The sequence below is a fragment of the Phyllostomus hastatus genome, unplaced genomic scaffold (genome assembly GCF_019186645.2).
Source record: "Phyllostomus hastatus isolate PE091 unplaced genomic scaffold, TTU_PhHast_1.1 phas_contig_147, whole genome shotgun sequence".
NCBI lineage: Eukaryota > Metazoa > Chordata > Mammalia > Chiroptera > Phyllostomidae > Phyllostomus > Phyllostomus hastatus.
Window position 1 is genome coordinate 9,885,105 of NW_025333603.1, and position 22,504 is coordinate 9,907,608.

General features: G+C 49.8%; 1 protein-coding gene across 8 annotated transcripts in view; it reads left to right on the plus strand.

The window, feature by feature from the left end:
- TRABD2B (TraB domain containing 2B) overlaps positions 1-22,504 on the plus strand; it is a 253,527-nt gene that overhangs the window by 203,432 nt on the left and 27,591 nt on the right. The window contains exons 7-9 of one of the 8 annotated variants that reach the window (XR_006787860.1): positions 511-779; positions 1,287-1,367; positions 2,227-6,061. The exons of 2 other annotated variants lie outside the window; for them this stretch is intronic. Coding sequence is in view for 4 of the 6 variants with exons in the window: in XM_045857714.1 (XP_045713670.1) it covers positions 511-736 (226 nt within the window). In the remaining 2 variants the exon portion in view is untranslated. Of the gene's footprint in view, positions 1-510; positions 6,062-8,917; positions 9,048-22,504 lie in introns of those variants that run through there. 5 more of the 8 variants (XR_006787859.1, XM_045857727.1, XM_045857714.1 and 2 more) reach the window with 5 other exon arrangements.

Sequence of the window (22,504 nt, forward strand, 5' to 3'; positions counted from 1 at the left end):
AAAGCGGTGATGCGAGCCACTGTAAAAGTTTCTTTAAAGAACCAGATACACTCTCAATAAATGGTAGCTGGCAACACAAGATGGGGTGTGTGTGTGTTTTGTCTTCTGTTTATCTCAGATAGGGGAGGGGAGGGAACTAGGAGGGCCATGGCAGCTGTGTGCACAGGTGTGAAGGCTGATGGCCCACGGTGACCCCAGATAGCTCCCTCTATAACACTTCAATTCTTTCTGCCTGGGACCCAGATTCCTTGAGTGGAACTGAGCCCTGTGGCCTGCAGTGCCTAGCCTCCTCCAAAGCCTGGCATAGGAGGGAGAGTACAGCCTCAGCAGCTCAGTGGTCTGCTGTGTGGCTCTGGGCTGCTCACTTTCCCTGCCTGAACACCTTGCTTTCTTCTGCATTCTATGAGGGGAAAAAAGAGATCTGATAAGATCATATCTGAACCCCAAGGGTACAGCCCAGGATGGAGCTATTGAGCAGTCACTCAGGGTTTATGTGTTTTCTCCTCTCAGCACCACCGCCTCGCCACCCCCGCTGCCCCTCCAGCCCACGCACAGCTCTGGGACCGCCAGGCCCTCCTTCCAGCTCTCTGACCAGCTCCAGCAGCAGGAAGAGCCAGGTTCTGCCAGCAGCTCAGCGCCTGCCAGATTGCAGCCGGCCCTGGGCCTCCTCCCTGCCATTGTCATCGCTACCAGCACTGCAGCCTCTTTTCTGCTACACACTCTTAGGCCCTCCTGACCTCGACTGCCCCATGCAGAGAAGCCAGAGAAACCACAGGAGGGTCTGTGGCCACACCCCGCTGCCCCTGCCATCACCTCCAGGGGCGCCTGACTCCTCACTGGCAGGCAGTCCAGATGGGATCCGTTAGAACACTAGAGCTTTATTGTGCCCAAGTTACATCTTCTTTTTTGTAGAAGGATCTTAATTTCCCATAGTGCTATGGGGTTCTTTTGTAAAATATGTGTCCATATTAAAAAAAGAAAAATGTATTTATTCCACTGATAAAACTATTTTTATGTGGCCTATGTTAATAACCCCTTAATTAGCCCCAACACCAACCCAGGAGGTGAACCCAGGTTGTCAGGACACCTGTGACCTCATGCAGACAGTGGGTTTGAACTTGCTTCCTCCTGGATCAGTGGAAGCCTCCAGGGTCTGGGTTTGGCTTCTCCTACTGTGGGCACCTCAGAGGGAGGGGCAGGCAGACAGGCTTAGCTTTTGTGAAGCTGGATTTGGGAGTCAGAGATGTGAATGCTGACGGTCCTTCCCTCCCCTGGATGCATCCTAGGGCTGGGAAGATACTTTCAGAAAGAGAATGCTGCTATTTTGAAACCCCTGGGTGTCTGTGAACAGACCTCCAGAGTTCTTGGTAAGTGTTTTGACCAAAGCACTGGGGTAGAGGAGGGATGTTGGTACTGAGGGAGGTGGTTTCCCAGCCCGGTGTGCCTGTTGGTTAAACTGAGATCCAGAGAGAGGGTGATGGTTGTCCAAGGTCATACAGCATGTGGGAGATCCAGGATGTGAATCCAGGCCTCTCTCTTCTGACAGCATTAATCCAGCTTGGGTTATAGGAGATGCTACTAAAGTCACAGCCAAATGGAATGAGCTGGGCTGAAGGACAGGAGTGGGCACAGAAGGGCAATTCAGGGACAGGGGCTCTAGGATTCACATGGCAACAATTGTAATGAAAGCCACCATTTGTCCAAAGCCCACAGTGTGGCAGGCACTTTGCACACTCACTTTATCCCTGGTCTTCACACCAGTTCTATGAGAGGCAGTTATCTCCACTTCACAGATGAGGAAACTGAGCCCCCTAAAAAGGTAAAGGGACTTGCTCAAGGTCACCCAGCCAAAACATGCCCCAGATCAATGTGATTCAAAAGTGATTCTTGTCTCTTGGATCACGTTCTGCCATGCTCTCTCTACACAGGGAAGCTCCCAGGGAGGCAGGCCTCACCCCACTGGGCCAGCACAAGCTTCTTACTCCAGCCAAAGAGTCTGTTTGGCTACAGTTATTCATGTTGGTCACTCTCGCCAAAGGGTTCTTTGTGTGCGCCACGTGTCCCATGCCCCAACTCATCTTGGAGCCAATGAGAGGTTTTTCTGCCAAATCAGAGGATAGGGAGTAGCGGGCATCTGTGGGAAGCCTGGGAAGCAGGAAGACAGCCGGATGGGGCAGTCAGGCCACTACAATTCAGAGAGACTGACCTCACTCTTCTGCCCCCAAGGTTGTGGCCGAGAAGGCAGAAGACCCAGTGTGGCTGCCTTCCTTCCAGCCCTGAACCCCCACTGGGTTAACGGCTCAACAGTTAGAGGATCCTGGAACACAAGAACAGAAAGAACCCCTCATTTGACACATAATAAGACTTGTAAGAGTAATAATAAGGCCTGGGGGTGGGAAAGAATTTCCCCAGGGCTGCACAGCTGGGTGTCTGCTGACTCCCAAGCCAGTGCTCTCCAGCATCACTGCAGCATGGGTTTGTTTCTCCCGTGGGCCTGGTGGTGACTGGTTAGCTCAGTGCCATCGTGCCCAGTGGGGCAGCTATCTTCCTTCTGGGGTAGTAGAATTCAGGGCAGCTCACTGGATGGTCAGGGTCCCATTGGCATCTTGGCAGGCAGCTTAATTCTTTTCAGCTCAGCCCCGGATGGATGTGTTTGAGCTTGAGACCTGGCAGGAGCCCTGAGCTCTACTTTAGAGGGTCCATCCAGCCCCATGGGCACCATGCTGTAAACTGAACTTGACCCCAGCCAGGGTTTATCCTTGGCAGAAACGTGACTTCCTATTTCTGAGCAGGAAGGGACTTAGCTGACTTATAAAGCAGGCTCAGAAGGCCTGGGGGACATCAAACACATCGTGCAGAGCACTATTTGGATGAGATAAGTGTAAAGGAATTAGAAACACACAGGCCAGATTTCCCTCTGTTCAGGGCAGAGTGTGGCATGCAATGTATTGAGATGGAACTTGAGGTTAATTAAAGATGAAGCATTTGGGTAAACAGTCCAGGCACCTGACTGCGTGCCCAGATCTGTGCCAGGCATGGGGCCAAAGAGGTAAATTAATGCAGTGTGTGATTATCGAGCACACATGGTGCCCGCCTCTGTGTTGGGCCCGATTCTAGCCACCTTTCCTGACCTAGAGGAGCTCTGCATCGAGATGGACAAGCAGCACAGTCCTAGATTCCTAGAAGGAGCTTTGAGGCTATCCTGTCCAATCCCCTGACCAGGCAGATTCTGCCCTAGTCTTCCCAGGATTCCTCCTCTGGGCAGACTGGGGGATTCCGAACTCTCCCTCAAATAATCTCAATAATCTAAAGAAAGATGGATGGGCTAACTGGTCAGGTGGACGTGTGCCGATGGGATAGCCAGAGCCAATGTGGGTCAGACATCTGCAGCCTGAGTTTGCTGACCTCTGAGGACCACCCACTGGCCAGGGTTTGAACTGAAATGAACTCACTGCTTATATCCCAGAAGACCTGAGGCACATTGACAGAAATCAGAATGTCTGGGGCACGTGCATTCTCTCGTCCTGGGCCGGAGAGCCCCATTCCATCAACAGCCACTCACATGCTTGGAAATGATCTTTCCACCACTACTGACATTTTTTCCAGCATGATCTATGTGCTTAGCCTCATAAAATGCCCCTGTTGTTCTGAGAGCACTGTGTACACTTCTCAAGGCTTTCACATTTGACCTTGAAGCAGGCACAGAAGGTGGATGGACTAAGACCCAATAGGTTAAGTGATCTGCCTGAGGTTAGGCAGTAGGTTAGTGGTGGCTTTAGGTCCCCTGTCTCTCAGGAAACCTGACTGAATGACAAGGAGCTTTCTGGGGCTGGTCAGCATGGCCATGTCTTCTAGTCTTCCTCCATCCAGGCTGTTCTCACACACCAGCACCCAGGGGAAGGCAGGGATCGTGAAGGGGTATGCTCGGGCTGCAAGGAGCTACACAGGGCCATCAAGGATCCCACCATCTCTGAGATTCAAAAGAGCCAGAGGCTAGGAAGCATGGAAACCTGTACTGACTGGCAAGTTTGCCTTTGCTCGGAAAGGCCATTGGCGAGTTTTCCTCATGCTGAATGCTCTGTCTTCTACTTCCTGGCTTCAAGCAGACTTGGACAAACCTAGAGGCTCAGGACCCTTGTTCCACCTGCCCAGTCTTCGGTCTGGTGCCACTGTCACAACAGATCCCAAGGAAAGGTCCTCCACCAAAAGGAAAGCTTATGAAAAACACATTGACGCACAAGAGAAGTTCTACTTGGGAACTGCAGCTTTGATGGTATCCTGTGTGGCAGAAAACAGAACTGGAGCTGATGATAGTGTTTCAATGGCCGTGGGATAAGAACCAAAGTCCTCAGTATGGCATTCTAGATTCTCTGTGATCTGGTCCTCCTGGACTTGCCAGCCACATTTCTCATCTCTCCCACTCTGTCCTGACCAGACTGAACCAAATTTGTCATTTCTAGAATAGACAGAATGTTTCACACATGCCGCTTCCTAGGCCTGGAAACTCCTTTCTCTTACCCCTAACTGCTCATTTTTTTGAGGATCAACTCAGATGACACCTCCTCCAGGAAGCCCCCTGTGATTCCTGTGTGCTTTCTTAACATCTATCACAACACCCACTGAGACTGATTAATTGCACATCTGCTCTCCAATTGGACTGTGAGCTCCTTGATGGCAAGAGTCATATGAACTCACCTTTGTATCTTCATCTGACACAAAGATGGCACCCAATAGCTGTGTAGAAAAGAAAGGAGAGAGGAAGGAAGAAAAGGAAGGAAGGAGTGAGGCAGACAGTAGCTTTGCTGGTGGAATAGTTTCTTGTATAAAGCCAAAGTTGTCCAAGGATGCACAGGTGCCCCTGCAGATGGTGAGTTTCCTGTCAGGAGAAGTGTGTGAGCAGGGGCGGTAGGCCCCCTGGCTGAAGGCTTGGTAGAGAGTTGAAGTCTTGGCAAAGGACTGGAGTAGATGACATCGAGAGTCCCTCCTGCCTCTGTTAATGCTCAGGTTCTTTGAACATTGTTATTTTTCAAAAAAATTTCATCTAAGCAGCCAAAAATATCACCCGGCTGGCTGTCTAAACCAATAAGGTTCAGGAACGAGTCCAGCCTCACACCACAGTTCCTCAGCAGCCTAGCCTGGCCTGACTCGAGTTGGCAGGCTTGCCAGTTGCCTTGGGATAGGGAGACTGCTGGGCTGTGGAGGAAGGCAGGAACAGAGCACAGGGCCCTGGTCCCAGCTTGCAGCTCACTGCCTCCCTGCCCCTGACCCTGGGGGAGGGAACAGAGGGGTCATGAGAGCTAATTGAACCTTACCTGTCCCTGTCCCAGGAGCTTCCCCTACACTTTCTCTGACTTTATCTTTTCCTTTCCAGAGAAAAGGAAATACTCTGAGAGTCCTTCACTTTGCTGGGTGACCTTGGGCAAGTCCCTGCTTCTCTCTGAGCCTCCATTTCCTCATTTGTCAAACAGAGGCCTTATTTCCTACCTAGGGTATTCTGGAGGGATGGGCAAATGCAGTGTGCAATTTTGGGGGTCCATGAAGGTGAGGTACTCAGCTTTTCTCCCAAGACCCACAGGCTGCCATGGAATTGGGAGCATGTGGCAGGCAGAAGAGGTGACAGAGTAGCATGCTTCAAAGGGCCCCTCCCAAGTCCCACTAAAGGGAAAGGGACCTTTGAATGGGACCGGAGTCTAAAAAGTTTCTGGTGGGGCTTTCAGACATCTTGGGCCCCCATAGCTGGGGTGGCAGAGCCTGACTCCTGGCCAAGGGAAGTTCTAGCCCAGAACAGAGGAAGCAGAGCTTCTGCCCCATTCCTGGGCCTCCAGGAGATCACAGGAGGTCCCTGCCTGACTCTCACTGTGCGGCACACACTTCCGATCTTAATGTATTTGAAAATATTCGTGATGCTGTTCTTTCAGTCACCTCTCCCCCTCACCTCTGTGAATTATCATGAAGAGTTCTTTAAGAATATAATAGAAGACAAAGAAAGATGCTATTAATGTTATTTTGCCAAAAATATTTTTGTAGCATAATATATTAATAAAAGACATTATGGATTCAACAGGAGGATTTATCTGTGTGTTGATGGCCTGAAAACATTGGGGAAAGTGCCTTTGGGGAGAACTAGGGCCTGAGGCAGTGTCTTGGGAGAACTGAGACAGCCCATTTTCTATGCAGAGACTCAGGCAGGCTCTGGGAGGGCGGTTTGGGCAGGGGTCCAATGGCTCCAGGTAACCCTCTCCAGCCAGAATGTGCTGCCCACGGCCCTAGGAGTGGATCCCCTGAGCCACAGACCTCAGACCTGGATGGCATTTACCCTCAGGGCCTCCCTTTCTTTCACTCCCTCACTCCCCAAGACCTACTGAGTCCTCTTCATTCATCCTGCCTCCTCTCTCCATCCCCATTACCCCAGCCCAGACCTCCTCATCTTCCTCTGCACCACTGCCATCCTCAGCTATGTCTCTTCTGGTCCATTCTCCCCTCTGCAACCTAAGTGAGCTCCATAAACCACAAAAATGACCTTGAGCCTCATTTCTTTTAAAACACTAATGAGGGGGACACCAGCATGTCTTAGAGGCCCTGTGATGGTTACCCTCCTTGGGACTTGAGGCAGATGGGCAGGTCACTGAGAAGTTTAGCGTGGGAGAGGTCTCTGTGTTCTGAAACCCCAGAGCCTTCACCAGAGGTGAGCCATTGGCCTCAGTTAGTGAGTGCTTGCTGGCTCCTACTAAAAGTGAAGTGGGCTGAGTTCAGTGCACCTACCCCTCAGATAAAGGCCATAATGCAACTGGAAGCTAACATTTATGGAGCATTTGTTAGGTGCCAGACAACGTTCCGAGCACGTATGTCTTAAATCATTTCATTTGCACACCTCCATTTTACAGTTAACATAACTGAGACACAGGGAGGTTAAGGAACTTGACCAGATCACACAGCCTGCAAATGCTGGAGCCAAGCCTGGAATCTACACAGTCAAGGTCCAACCCCATTCTCTTAGCTTTAACTCAGCTATGCTGTGCTGTCCTGTGAGGTGGGCAGAGAGGCATTGGCATCCCCATTTCACAGACCAGGGTGAGCTCTGGACACATCTGAGGCCCAGTGCAACAAGCCACTCCCACGTCCTGAAGTTGGCCCACACCTTTGTCCCCCGTACCAACTCTTGACAAAGGGATCTGCAGGGAACCCAGCTATGATGGTCTTCAGGGTTGACATCAATGGAATAAGGACTCCTGCTATGGCCTGTGACCCTGTGCTCTCTGCCCCAAAGATACCAGCTGCTCTCAGGAAAGAAGGCTTCTTTCACCTACCCACCTGCAAGCTCAGTGGGAGAGTGAGAGCCAGGCCTTCTTTGGGGTAAGCAGTCCTAGGTTCCAGTGCCCACTGGAGAAGTTATGGCCCAGGAATTGGGTCTCAAACACAGAGGAATGGGTGGCTGAGGGGACCAGGGGCTCCTCAGGGCCCCTGACATACTACTCTGCATATGGCAGTGGGAGGCAGGAAGAGACACTCAAGTGTCTGTGCCTTATACCTAGTACACTGGAGTGTCTGCCCCACCTAACCTGGGAGGCCTGGCCCAGCCCTCCTACCCTGAGCTCTGGGCTGGCCCTGCTAGGATGCTCTTCTGAGGAGAAACCAGATGCCCCATCTGACATTATTAGATCATGAGATTCAGGGGCACCCCTATCTCAGCCCCAAATCTCCGTGGGCTGCCCCTGACCAGAGGCTTCCCTATACAGCCTCAGAGCTCTGAGTTGGGCCCATGGGGGGAGCTACAGGGAGGTGGGGAAGAGCTTCCCAAAACTGGGACATGCTACCAAGGAAGTAGTGAGTTCTCCAAGAGGGGATATGTGCAACTCTTGCTGGAGGAGGGACACCCTCCCCAGGGCAGAGGCTGGCTGGCTGCCATCTGTCTCCCTCTGTCTTTGTCTCTCTCTTGGTTGATCTCACATCTCTGTGCCCTCTGCCCTCTCTGGACCTCAGGCTCCTTATTTGCATGGAAGCAGATAGGACAAATTATATTCATTAAAATTCCTTTGAAAAAGAACAACATCTTCGTGTGGGAGGTTGAGATATGAAGAAAAACTACCTTCTCCCTTCTCAAAGGAGGTAGAGGATGGATAGATACTCTTTATGACCAAGGAGAGGAATTTTGTCATTTTGTTCCTGAAAATGAGGCAAAAGAAGGAAAGAAGAGAAGTGAGGAGCCAGGAAGAAGGAGGGAAACTGAGGGAGGTGTGGACCACGGCTGCTCCGTGGGGAGAAAACCTGCAGTCAGCTGTCATTTTCCCAGTGCCAGGAGAGGCCTTGCTCAAGCTGCTCTCCCAGCCGCCAGTAAATCTCCATTGCTGGTGATAATTTGGAACAAGGAGTGACCATGGAAGGGGCTGATTTTCATGGCCAAGTTTACATGGGGTGAAGCAGAGGCGTCAAGTTCAACAAAAGAATAAGAAGGTCATAAGAGTGTAAGTGCTAGGGAATCACAGACTCTGGGAGGGTTTGGACCCCAGCTATGGAGCTAGGGGTCCAAGATCATCTTCATCAGGTGTGTTGGAGCAGGAACATCTGGGCCATCTGAGTTGCAGGTGGACAGAGATAGCAAGCTAATACCGACCGGCCTTGAGTTTCCATGAGCTAAGGAATCCAGGAGCTCCAGAGCTCACTGAATCTGCAGGAAGCCCCCTACCCCGTCACTACCTGCCAAAGCAGAGGAAACACCCTGGCCTGGCTGAGGGCAGGCTGGGTGAGATGAGGGTGGGGGCCTCTAGCTGCTGCTCACGGCAGCCAGCGAGCCAGCCAGACTGGGCTGGCCACTGTTACTGCATCATAAAAAGAAATTATTTTCAGAAAATATTCATAATACTCTGTTTTATGTCAGTTCTGGGCTTGCAAAACAGTTCCTGTGTTTTCTTTTTTGTAGTTTCCATTTCTTCCTGATCAGTCACAAAAGAGGAATGATAAAACTTCCAACCTGAAGACAAGCCCCCAGGCAAGGACTGGAGACTCCCAGGCTTCCCAGAAGGTTCCTTCCTAGTTCTTACCACTTTCCCTTCCCTGGGACTCTGAAAGGGTGGGAGGGGCTGAGCAGGAAGGTAACACAGCGGGTGGGGAGAGGGGTGCAGGAGGAGATAGATGGAAAAGAAGGAAAAACACACAGAAAGATAGAGTGGGCACTCAGGGAAGGAGAGGGAACCAACAGGATGAGAGGGACAGAGGGAGAGACAGATAGACTATTCTAGAGAGAGAGAAAGAAAAGAATGGAGGAGAGCAGTCAGAAGAGGCCTAAGTGGAGAGAAAGAAAAACACAGACAAGAGACGGTCAAGGTGGAGGAGGGTCAGGACCAAGGGGAGTCAGAGCATAGCAGCATCTGTGGAGAGCAAGGATGACTCCGCATGGATTCACTGAGCAGGTTGGGGCCTGCGATGAGGGGCCCAGATGGATGGGCCTCTAGGCACAGGTCTGGGAGCAAGCAGGGTCCTCCTCCCAGGGCACCTTGAAAACATGAGGTGCTTCCAAGGTCTGTCTGGCTCCCTGGATTCAGTAGAGCAGCCCTTCCCCCGCACCCTCTCGCACAAATGTTCTCCAGGTTCAGCCAGGTCATAGGTGGTCGGGGACCTCGGGCCTTAGCCTCATTTCTGTCATCTCTATAGTGGGGATAATAAAAGTGCTTCTGGTACAGGCTGCAATGAGGTTTTGATGAGGTAGTGAATGTAAAACTCCCTGGAAACCAAGGCCCGGCACACATGCTGGTGGTTATTGTACAGGCGAAGAGTTGTGAACCAGCCACGTGGCTGGAGGCCTGCAAGTGTTTCATCATGGCCAAGCGCAGCCTGCAGGCCAGGGCGATGTGGCTGGACTGGTGGGCAGGGGCAGGCCTGGGCCTCGTTGCTCTCCATGTGCAGAAGTTGATATCTTACCAGGAAGGCAGCGGGAGCCCCTGAGGTCAACTGTGTGACGTCGAACATGTCACTCGAGTTCTCTGTTTCTCAGTCACCCTGCAATTACATGAAGTTACCCCTGCATGGTGCTGTGAGCAATGTCTGCAACATGTTAATAGAAGTCAGACCATGCCAGCGTTATAGTACACGATGGATCTGTGAGTCTGCAAATCACCCTGGCTTCCGTGTGGAGGAGCGTGAGGGGTGGGTGCGCCCAAAACTAGGGCAGGAAGGGAGGAGGTGCCAAGGAGGGGGTGAGCCTGGCTCTGGAAGGCTTATTTTCACACTTTGGAGTCTGTACTGACTCCAAAGGTTGGGTAGGCAAGATGTGCCCACTGTCCCAGGGGTCTAAACAGTGCATCCTTGGGGACCTAACTGAAGAGACCTAACTGACTTTGACCTGGAGGATTCGGGGAAGGTTGCAGCAGGAAGCTGGGCTCTGGCAGTAGCACGATGGAGTGTAAAAGCCTGATGTGAGAACCCAGTCTCATCCTCCCACTGCATCTCAGTGTTCCCATCAGCAAAATGGGAGAGGATAGCCCAGCCCCACAGACCGCCGTGAGGACTTAGGATAAAGAGGATGAGCCTGTGCTTTGCAGAACTCTGGTGCTCCAAGTCCTTTGCAGCAGTGATGATGATGATGAAGATGATGAAGAAGCCCAGCTGCTCCCCATCGCATGCCATGCCCAGGCCCAGCAACATCACATGTGAAGTCACATGGTCCCAGGACTCTCCCTGTGATGATGGTTGGGAGTGGGCAGGCATGAGCAGCACCCCTAGGAGGGCCCTGACAATGACTGACTGCAAAGCTGTCCTTCCCCACTCCCTCTAAGGCACCCACCTGAGCCAGATCCCAAGGCACAGACACCAGAAGCTCCCCCTACCCTCCACCTCTGCAGTTTGGACTTGGAGGGTGCCATCTGGCAGCTGCCACCAGGGGGTAGTGCTGCTCAGGCTGTGACCTCAAGTCCCAAACAGGTGACTTGAAGGAGAGAGGTTCAATGTGGGAGATAGAGAGGACCTGACTGGCCTTTGAGGCTCCGCCCCTCATGGAACAGGTAAGGGACCATCAAGGGGAAACTGTCCTAAGGCATCTTGGCACATGTGAGGCAGAGGTAGAACCCTGGTTTCTTGACCCGTGGGCACCTCTTCTGGCCTCAGCCCACTGTGGCTCCCCTGGGTACAGGGTGTTGGGCCAGAGAGTCCAGTTCAACTCAGCTTCCAAAACATTCCCCTCCCCAAACCTGAGCTGGCAGGCAACCTAACCTGGTGTTCAGAAATGGGCATGCACAGATTTGTTCAAAAAAATTCATTCGTTCAACAAAAATTACTGTGCCCTGCACTGAGCTCCCAGCTGGAGAACTGAGTCCTCCCTTGTCCCCCAAGCCTGCTGCTTCGTGGGAGAGGCAGGAACCATGTGCAATGGTTCCCAGAAGGGTCTGGGCCTTCGTCAAAGACAGAGTTGATACGGAAAGCACATGTGCCTTCTCCTTCCTACCTTCCCCTTGACCCTACTGCCCAGGCACTCGGCAGTCTGCCCAGCCAATTTCTCCAGCCACCTGTCACCTTCAGTCCCCCCAAACCCATGTTCCAGCCACATAGGACTACTTGGGGTTCCCTATGCTGACCCCCAGTTTACTGGCTTCAGCTATCAGTCCCCACTTTTCCTCCAGGGCTAATTGTCCATTCTCCATTTTTGCCTGAAAATTGCCCTTCTGTTCTCCATGGCCTAGTTTAATTCAACCTCCTCGTAGAAGTAACCCTGGTCCCCCAGGCTCACATTTTACACCTCTTCTGAAGTCCAGACTACACCTCCTACATGCAGCCTTAGATTAAAGATTCTTTATGTCTTGTGTGTGTGGCATGTCTTGCGCTGAGTTGGCTCTGCCTCCTGGAGACCCTATGAATGAGTGACGTCCGCAATGTCCCGCCTCAGCAGCCCTGCTCAGCTCCGGCAGACTCGCGCCTGTGGCTTCCTTTATGGAGTCCGTCCAGCTCAGGTTTGGTCTCTTCTTTCCCTGCTGCCTTCTGTTTTTCCCAGCATTACTGTCTTTTCCAAAGAACCCTGCCTTCTCACGATGAGCTCAAAGTAGGACACCTACAGTTTTCTCCTTTCGCCTCCACAATGCTTCAAGCTTAATTTGCTCTAGGACCCACTCATTTCTCTTTCTAGGGGTGCAGGGTATCTGGAGAACTCTCCTCCAGCTCCATATTTCAAATGAATCCAATTTTTCCAACCAGCCTTATTCACTGTCCAACTTCCCCACCCATATGTAGTAACTGGGAACATGAGGGTGTGGTATGTCTTATCACCCTTTAAAAATAGAACAGACAGGGCCAGTCTGCCATGGACGCAGAGACCAGGTCTCTTACTCGTCTTTCCCTCCCCTGAGTGAACAGAGCCTTTAAGTTAGAAGATGTGTGACTAATACCTCGCTCATCAACCTTATGTCTGAAGACTAAGCATTATCCAAGATTAGCACCAAATTTTGTACAGCACAGGCCTGTGCCTTCCCTCTTACATACATAGTTTCTCAGAGAAAACCTCCAAATCCATGTTTTCCAACGGGGCTAAGACCACCACCCACAGGGTGTTTTGAAAATCTGGGGTGTGGCGGTAGGTGGCGGGGGGGCAGCAATGGCTTCCAGACATTGGTTGGGACGGAGCACACCCATGGGCCAGGGCTGTGAAAAGTCCCACCGAAAGAATGAGCCTTCAAGCTGCACAATTTTTGTATGCCTTGCCAGACATTCATTCGAGGAGAAAAAGCATTTGTAATTATCTGAGCCTAGAACCATTCTATGCAAACACAAAGGGATTTGTTTTCTCAGTTTCAGAATGCACTGCATCTTACAGGAATGCAAGTGCCATGTTCATTGAGAGAAGAATGTACTTGGGTTTGTATCAAACTTGACCAAGAGCTATCGCTACTTTGAGAGCCACCTTACAGACGACACTGCTTGTGTGTTTAAGGCATCGGAGCGACACACCTCTGCCCCTCGCCACGTTTGCTGTTGCCGTCATGGTGACTCAACAGAAGGAGCCAGCGCATCGCTCCACCCCAGCGCTGCCACACCAAACTGTGTTGCTTGGCCACAAACTGTCTTCCTTTCACTTCTCTTTTTCCTTATAGTAAGGGCAGTACATTGATTTCTAATCGTATGTGTAGGTGTGTTATAGTACCTATAAATTTCATTCCAGCACAGAAAGGGGCATCGTAGAATATTTGTCATGAAGTGGGATGTTGGGCCTGAAAGGGCTGAGAGCCCCTGCCCTGCAGCTTTTCTCTCAATCGCAAGCATTGAGAAGTCCCAAGATGTGGTGCCAGGCCCTGCAATGTGGAGCAAAAACCCTTTAATCCTATTTTCTAGGATATTTCCAGCCTTTTCTGCATGACTTTCCAAAAGAGAAGAGCACCTTCTAAGCGGTAGGGAGGCCACAGGATGTGTTGCAAAGAGCATCAGGCCTGGGCCTGAGACTCTCCGGCTGCCTTTCCTTGGGCACATCACTCAGCCCTCAGGCTTCTCAGCCTCACCTGGGAAATAGGGATGAGGGTGATTTCCTTTATGGGTAGTAATGGTGATTAACTGAGACAACTGATCGAAAGTGCTTCACAGATGTGAAGTCAGCATCAATGCAAATGGTTGCTGTTGTAGAAAACGTATAGGAGCCTGTGCCTTGGGTTTCCACAATCCCCCAACTTTCATCAGGGACCCCAAACAGGGTAAGTGGGAGATTATGGCTAGCTCCAGCCCCACACTGGTTCCAGTCCTGCTTCGCCACTGACTTTATGAACAGCTCTAGGCCAATGACAGCTCTTCTCTGAGATCTAATTTCCCATTTGAAAAAAAAAAATACAGGGGTTAAAGCAGATGGTCTTCACAGAGCCCTCTAGCTTTGACAGGCTGGAATGTCAAGGTCTTTCTCTACCCTCCAACCTCTTTAAATTCAGCTTCCAAGCTTTGAAACCACCCCCACTAAAAAGTCAGTTTACATCAAATGCTGAAGCTCACCAACTTGCTGCCGCCTTGAGCCCAGCAGCCTGGCTGTCTTTTAAAGGGGCCACTTGGCTTCTCCAGGACAGAGTGAGAAGCTCCAGCTCCAAGGTAGAAGCTCTCCAAACACATTCAATCAGAGCCTGTCTTTAAACAGAGACCAAAGGCACAGCCAGGGCACAGGGTTGGTTGTGGTGTGGAGAACAGGCCCAGGCAGACTTTGGAATCGGAGGCAGGAGGAGCAGCCATGGAGAGTGGGATATGGACAGGATGGGTTAGAGGGAGCCATCAGGTGGGTTTTCCTGAGGAGGTGGGTACGCACTTTTGGCGGCTACATAAATGTCAGGTAAGGAGGACTCAGAGAGATGTGCTACAGGGGGGTCTGTGGCCAAGCAAAGATTAACCAGGTGGAGGTCTTAGGGGATGTGAGGCTGAGGGGAGGTAGTGGTCTAGAGCAGGACTTGGAAATCCAGATTGTGGATTTTAGATTTGATCAATGACTGTCACTAAAAGTCTTTCATTCGAGAAGATGGAAAAAAATCTTGTCTCTCTGGGATACTGAGGCTCCTAAGGAATGCAGGGGATGGTAGCTGGGCCAGGGAATTCAGGAGGCATGGAGGGCTGAGCCAACTCTAACAGCAGGCCCGGGCGCGCCTGCCAGAGCAGGAAAGAGCAACAAACACAGGCAGGATGGATCTGGATCAGGCATGAAGCCCTGGCTGAAGGACCCCTGAATCTCCACACTGGACCTCGGCACCCTCACGGGCTGCCTGCCAGTGGGCACACAGGTTGCCAGCTCAGAGCCTAGTTAGAAGGGAACTAACTCTTCATCCACCACCCCTTCAAGCACTCCTGGTCCCATGCTTCACAGGGACTCTGGCCAATGAGAAGAGGTGCTTGCCTGCTGTGGTTTATGCTCCATGAGGCCGCTCCCTCCTTCTCAGAGACAGCTGCCCAGCCTGCTGCTCTGGCTCCAATATAGCATTTCCCTTTCAGCTTTTGAATTTCAAAGCAAACCTGAGGCTGACTACAAACAGATGGATGGGGTCATAAAAATCCCCCAAGCAGGGAGCACAGAGGCTCATGGTTGTAAAAGAGAGGCTGCTTTGGAAGAACACATTCCTGCACCCATGCTGGGTTTCTGCCTCTCTGGGCACCTCCTTGCCCTTTGCTGCAAATACACCAAACATGTCCTCTTTACTTTCTCCTATCTGAATTCTCCCCAGCTTTCAAGACTCAGCACCAGGCCCAGATCTTCTAGGCTGCCTTCTGTGACTTCCTCTCCCAGGCCTCACCTTCCCATGTACCACACCACATGGAGCCACCAGGCTGCTCTCACTTTTGAGCTCCTGGGATACTAATTCCCCATCCCCTTTCATGGGTGTCTACTACATGTCTCTTGGCATTGCTGGTAATATCTCTGCATAATTAATCTCTCAATATAGATCCTAGGCTTAAGATCAGAAAACACCTTCCCCTTCATGACTAATGCAGAGTTGGACACCAGGTAGATGCTGAATCAAGGTTACCTGGATGCTTTTCATAAAAATGCAACTTTATGTAGCTTAAATAGTAGTAGACAGGAGTGGGTAGAGTTCACATTACCTCTAAACAACTGCTGTGGGGATTGGTTATGATGCAACACAGGAAGTGTCATTATATGGAGCAGTGAGGGATGCACTTCCAGAGTTCACCCCAATCAGGAAGTGACTTCACTCCAAAGGATGCTCTATTCTGTCCATAGAATGCAGAAGAACTCTTGGCAGAGGGAACAAAGAGACAGGACCAAGAGCAGGATAGGGGAGTAATGTGAGGGGTAGAACACAGTGCAGGCTTTGGAATTAGATAGCTGGGGGTCAAATCCCAGTTCTGCTGTTTGCAAGCTATTTGACCCTGTGCAAGAAACTCAACCTCTCTGAGTCTCAGTTTTGTTATCTGTAAATGGGAAGGACAATAATATCTATCCTGCAGGATTGCTGGGAGTTGTAAATAAAACAACAATGCTCAAGGTATGCTAAGCATTATTATCAAAAAGAGCACTGCAGGCCAGGCAAATAGCAGGAGGGAGCTGGGACCAGGACGCCAGTCTGGCTTGAAGGAAGTAAGGGTTCCTCAGAAATGCACAGATAACTGCTTCCATTTATCCAGGGCTTGCTGTGTGCCATCAGGCGTATATAGAACAACTCAATCTTTACAACACCCTTGAGACAAACAGGGATCATCCCTGCTTTACCTTGAGGGAATGGAGTTTCCGAGGTGTTAGATGATTTGCCTGTGGTCACCAGCCAATGTCAAAGTCCAGGACCTGCACACTTAACCACTTTCCTATGCTTAAGGTAAAAGTTGAGCATTTGAGACAAAGGAACTGAAGTGTAACACAATGTTACTTGGAACTTTTCCTGGTATCTGCAAGTCATAACTGAGGCCCCAAAGCTAAAGACAGTGTGTCCTCATTCAGAAGAAGGAAGCCAGACCACCCCTGCAGGACTTGCTGAGGAAAAGCTAAGCTGGCTCGGCAGCCCATACACCACCCCTCCCCAACCAGCCAACCTATGGGAGGACTGAGTCAGAGGACCTCAGGGGGATGAGGGCAATGAGGAATGGACGGACTATCAGCGCAGGAGCTGTGGGCGAGTTGGAAGATGCTAGCCACAGAGGGCTTTGCCCCATCAGGGAGACACTCAGTGGCTCTGAAAAACAAACCTACATAAGTTCTCAACCAGAGGAAGAGCCAGCATTTGGACAGCTGCCACAGGGAGCAAGCCGCTGTCCTTCCCCTGATGTCGCCTCCCCACCCAGCCTTACAGGAGCCGTGAGCAGTCTCCAGTGAGGAGAAGAGATTACAGGGCTTCTCCTGAATAGGGAGGGGAAACAAACACTTTGAATTTGATGAGAAATTTAGATTGATCTTGATCAGATGAGAGGTTTTAACACACGAAGAGCAAACTCTTAATTCCTGATAGTGACAGGGAAAGCTATTGGAGTTACACAAGAGGTCATACAGGGATGGGGAGGGACCTTCTACTCAGTTGGCCAAGAGAGGTTGGGAAAAGAAATTGAAGTTGTGTCTTTGTACCTCACCTAATCCAACCAGATCAATCAGAAGGTTATATTTGGAAACAAGGCCAGTGAAGTGGGCCACTCAAGTAGCATCAGGCAGGACAAAGTGAAAGAGAATGCAAACCAGACCATCCCAAGTATCCTGTCCTCACTGCCCTGGTAATTGTTCTTACCAGTTCATTTGTAAGGAGCACAGGGGACCCATCTGAGAAGTCACTGATGTGGAGCTTCAGAACTAGATGTGTCTGTCTATGATGTGTTCACAACACAGTAGCTCTACTTGATTTTCATTCCAGGTTTTGGCCCAAACACTTCCAAAATGGAAATCTGAGATGGTGTTGTGTGGATATGCCTGAGCTGGGTGGACCATTAGTGTCCAGATTCTAGAGTCCAGAGAGAACTGCATCATCACAAGGAAACAGCCAGGATCAACCATCTATTGACACCTGCCCCCTTAGGACCCTGGTTTTCCTGGTGTTGCCGCACACTGTGCTGGGCGTGATTCTCTCACACACTCCGCCAACAGCGCTGAGAAGTCAGTGCTACAGGCTGTTTTATAGACACAGACACTGAGGTTTGGAAGATGAGGGAACTTTTTTGGAACCTCACAGCTAGGAAGTGGATGCAAGAATGAAAATTAAGGTCCATAAGCTCTAACCAGAGTCTGCCTCAGCCCCCACCTTTTGGATCCTAGAACTCTGCCCTGTCCAGATCTACTCACTGCCAGCCCCCAGCCTGACTCCGTGTTTCAAAGAAGCCTCCGGGATTGCCAGGCAGAGCCCTCCTTCTCCTCCCACCCCATCACACTATACTACCTGCCCACTTCTAGTTTACATCACTGACTTCTGTGATCACATTTATAGGCAGCCAAATTTTTTTAAATGGCGTCTTCTCTGCCCCCACACACTCCTCTGGTGACCTTGGCCAGTTGCATGGCTCTCAATACTCCGTGATGAGTCCCAAAGCTACAAACAAGTCCAGCCTCTACCCTGACATCCAGCTGCAACCAGGCCCTCTGCACTTGGATGTCAGAAAACATCTCCAACTTACCATGTTCAAAACCTGGTCCCTCACAGCAGACACCTTGGAGTCAATCTTGATTGATTGTTCTCCCCTCATCTCCTGCATCCTTTGCATCCTGTTACTTCTGTCATTGGGATATACACAAAAATGGACCACTCTCGCCCCCGCCCCCGCTACTACCCTGTGTTGGACCACCCCCATCTCTCCAGCCTCCCCAATGCTACAAACCCCAGTCTATACTCCATAAGATCATGTGATCCTTTTAAATGTAAATTAGATCATGACAGTCCCCTGCTCAGAACTCCCAGTGCTTTCCCATCCGATTCAGAAGGAAGTCACCATTGGTGACTATGGCCTCCCCGATCCTGGCACCTCTCTGACATCATCCCCTACCCTCTTCTTCTTGTCTGCTCTATGCCAACCATGTTGGTCTCCTTATCATTGCTTGAAATTCCCTAGTATCTATCTTTAAGTGTTAGGACTTCGCACCTTCTATTCCTTCTGCCCAGAATGTTCTTCCCCCTTATTTTGCTGACTGCCTCTCACCCTCTTCACATCTCTCCTTAAATGTCACCTTCTCAAAGGCCTTCCCTGGTCATCCCACATAAAATGTTGCCCCAGGGCATGCTCTATCCCTTATCCTATATTAGCTTTCTTCATTTTACCATTGATGACCTGGCATTGCATTACAGATTTCTGTACGTGCCCGATGTCTCCACTAACCAGCTGCAGTGGAACTGGAACGCAGGCTTCCCAGAGCTCATGCTTTCTCTGCATGTTCACTGACTGCTCCGGCCCCACTGACTGGCTCAGAGCCCACTCTCAAAAATGTTTGTGGTGTGAATGTTAAAAAGGTCTGTTTGTGCTGAAATTAAGGTTACATGTTTTAACAAGATGTGCATAATTACAGACAAACTGGAGGCCTGGCCTCCAGGCCCCAACTCAGGGACTGGACCATCAGCCAGATCTCAGAGGCATCCTGTGTCAGTCCCCGGCTATACCCTGAGGACCCACAGAAAAATAATACATGCTCCTCAGAACACGATGGAATCTGAAATAGAGAATTTTCTTTCTGGCCCTGCACGAAGCCCTCAGATGAAAGCCCCCTCAACTTCTGGCTACCGTACTTACATATTCACCTACCCCATCCTCTCCTTATTCCCCTGGCTCCACTTGAGGCTCTGCTTTGCCCCTGGCCCAAGCTACCCCTGTACCTGGACTTCAGAGCCTCTTCCCTCCCACAGCACAGAAAAAAAGTGGAACTGATTAACTGGATATTGAAATATGTCCACAAAAGGGCCTGCACACAAACGTTCAGAGTAGCCTTATTTATAGCAGCCAAAAACTGAACACGATGTTAATATTCACCAACAGGTGAGTGGATGGACACATGGTGGTATATTACATAAAGGGGAGCTCTACTCAGCAGCAAAAAGGAACAAACTACAAATAAACATTCATCAACATGGATGAGTATGAAAAATATTAAGTTGAATGAAAGAAGCCAGACACTAAAATATTGACTGAATTTATATAAAATCCTAGAACAGATCAATCTAATCTATAACATGGAAGCTAAGAAGTGGTCCCTTGGGACCAGAGGTGGTGGAGCACAAAGTGACCTAAGGAAACCTTTGAGCATTTAATGTGTCTGTCTATATCTTGATTAGAATGGTGGTTACCCAGGCATGAGCATTTTCAAAGTTCATTGAACTGTATCTCAAGTTCATTTTGAGTACCTAGACTGCACCTAAAGTTGATTTCCAAGTTACATATCTGTAGATAGAAAGATGGAGATGGTCGATAGATAGATAGACAGATAGATAGATTGAACATAGATGGATGGATGGATGGATGACAGATGGATGGATAGATAGATCATAGACAGATGGATGGGTAAATAGATAGAGAGATAGATAGATAGATAGACAGATAGATAGATAAACAGACAGATATTTGGCTGGCTTACAGATTGCCAGGAAGATGGAGAGATCAGTGTGGGTATGCTTCTATAACCACCACAACCACTGGCCTTTCTTTTGGTGCCACATCGAGCCCCACTCACACTATCACCAGCCCTGCTGGTCCTGCTGGCCTAGGGACTCGTCCTTTTACAGCTAATGTTGCTCTCCAGAAACATCCCTCCATGTCCTTCCTCCTGCACCTCTCTAACTCCAGATTTCAATGCTTCCCATAGACCTTGTCTTGTGCTCATCTCAACTCAAGGTCAGTTGGAAAGACAAACACCTGGCATCTCCCTCATATCTAGTGGGAATGGGGCTCTGCCTCCTGGCAAGATTCATAGGTAGGGAATTCCCCAAACATAAAGAGGTGAGAGTTATGGGCAACCAAAAAGAATGACAAAGTGTCCACGCCTACACCTCCCACATACTTATCAAAAGAGCTGCCTATACTGGCTGTCCCTGTTCCACCTCCCACATTCTCTTTCTCCACTGCAATATGGCTTACACAGCCCCCATCAGCCTCCCAGACATGGCTGTTGCTAAAGTCACCGATAGCCTCCCTGTCGATAAAAATAACAGGCATGTGCCCCTGTTGGCCACTCTCTCCTTCTTGAAACACCCTCTTCTATAGGCTTCAGTGCCACTACCTTCCCCTGACTTTACTTCTACTCTTCCTGTTTTGTCTGCTTTGCAAGATCATCCTCCTTTTCAGCCTTTAAATGCTGGAGTTCCTCAACGCTCAGACTAAGGGTCTCTTCTTTCCTCCATTCTGATCTCTTGACTAGAAACTCACATTTACCTCTCTGGCCCGGACCTCTTCTCCAAGCTTCAGATCTATTAGATGTCACCAAGGCAACAAGTCAAACCCCCTTTCTTCCAATTCTGAATCAACTAAAGAAAGGCATATGACTCAGGTACAGATAAAAATAGCAGCTTTAGTACTGGTGAATCTGGATTGAAAATTCTGCTGGAATATGTAGCAACAATCCTTCCTGAAATGTATCCCAACTCAGATCTTTAGGATGCTCCACTCAACTGAACAAACACAGTCTGCAGAGTCACATCTTCATAGCCACTGAGCCACGATATTGGGAGCAAAGAGAATCTGGCTTCCAGATACCCTGTAGGAGCAGGTGGGAACTTGCCCCCACGTGCTCTCCATATGAAAGAGCAGAGTAGAAGCTTCCAGACAGGCAGAGTCCAACAAGAAGGAGAAGGTGGCAGAATCACACCTGGTTGTTTTGATTTCACTAACAGATAAGTCACTTTTCTTCCTTCTAAGGGAAGAGGCAGAAGAGGAGAAAGCTTCTCTTCCTGACTCTTCTGAAAGCGTAGGAGTGTCCATTCCATGAGTGAACACAGAAAAACCAGGAGGAGAGAACGATTGTCCCTACAAATGTGTCCAAAATCAAACTCACAATTTCCCCCCCCAAAGCTGGTCATCTTCAAGACTCACAGTCTCAATGACGGCAACAATATCCCTCCAGGTGCGAAGGTCAGTAGGCATCATCTTACTCTCTGATCATGTTTTATCAGCTTTACCTCTCAACATTTGAACACACGTATTCCCCTCCATTTCTACATCACTACCTAGCTGAAGCAACTCAATTCTTTACTGCATAGTTTCTCAACAAGTCTTGTATTTACTCATTTCCCTTCAATCCATTTCCATACTTGAACCAGAGTGATCTCCAAAAGGTATGCCTCCTGCCTTGCATTACAGCCTTCAGGCCATTTCCAAGCTCTCAGGATAAAGACAAAATCTCCAGTGTGGATAAAGTGCTGTATGGACAGGACCTGTCTCTTCTCCAGCTTTCTCTCGGACCTTGTCTCCCTCTCTCTGGTTGGGCCTCAATTCCCCTTTCAGTTTCTCAAATATGCCCCATCTCCTTTCACCACAGCCCTCTGCACATGTTCTGTCTTACCCAGAATGGCCCTCTTCCTCCTCTCTCCCTTCATTTACTCTTGGCTACCTTCAAATCTCACCTCCTGTACCTCCCACCTGGTGATGGTTTCTGACAATCCTCCAAAACCAGGTTGCCTCCTTAATCGTGGCCTTCACAGGTCCTCATTATTTTGTTCAGGGCCCACCTCAAGTATGCCAGCATTTACTCATGTGTGGGCTAATTAATGTTGGTCACTCTCACTTTTCCTGTGCCACATGACCTTGGGAATGAAGCTGCTCAGCTCACCATTTTATCTCCATTATCTACCAAAATATCACGTATAGTGCGGTCCTTGGTAAATGTTTGTTGAATGAATGAATGAATGAATGAACCCTCAGCTTATTTCATCTCTTCTGGACCAAGCTCATTCATGCTGAGGCACCTCTCTTTCCTCTTTCTTTCTTTCTTTCTTTCTGTTATTTGTTTTCTCTCTCTCCCCAGCTCTCCTCTTCTCCTCCTCCTCCCTCTCTCTCTCTCACCCTGCTTTCCTTCTTTCCAGTCCACTATTCCTCTTTTTTGTTCCTCTCCCTCTTTTCCTCCCTCACAGAGTCCCAACAGCTTTGCCAAAATTCCTCAACC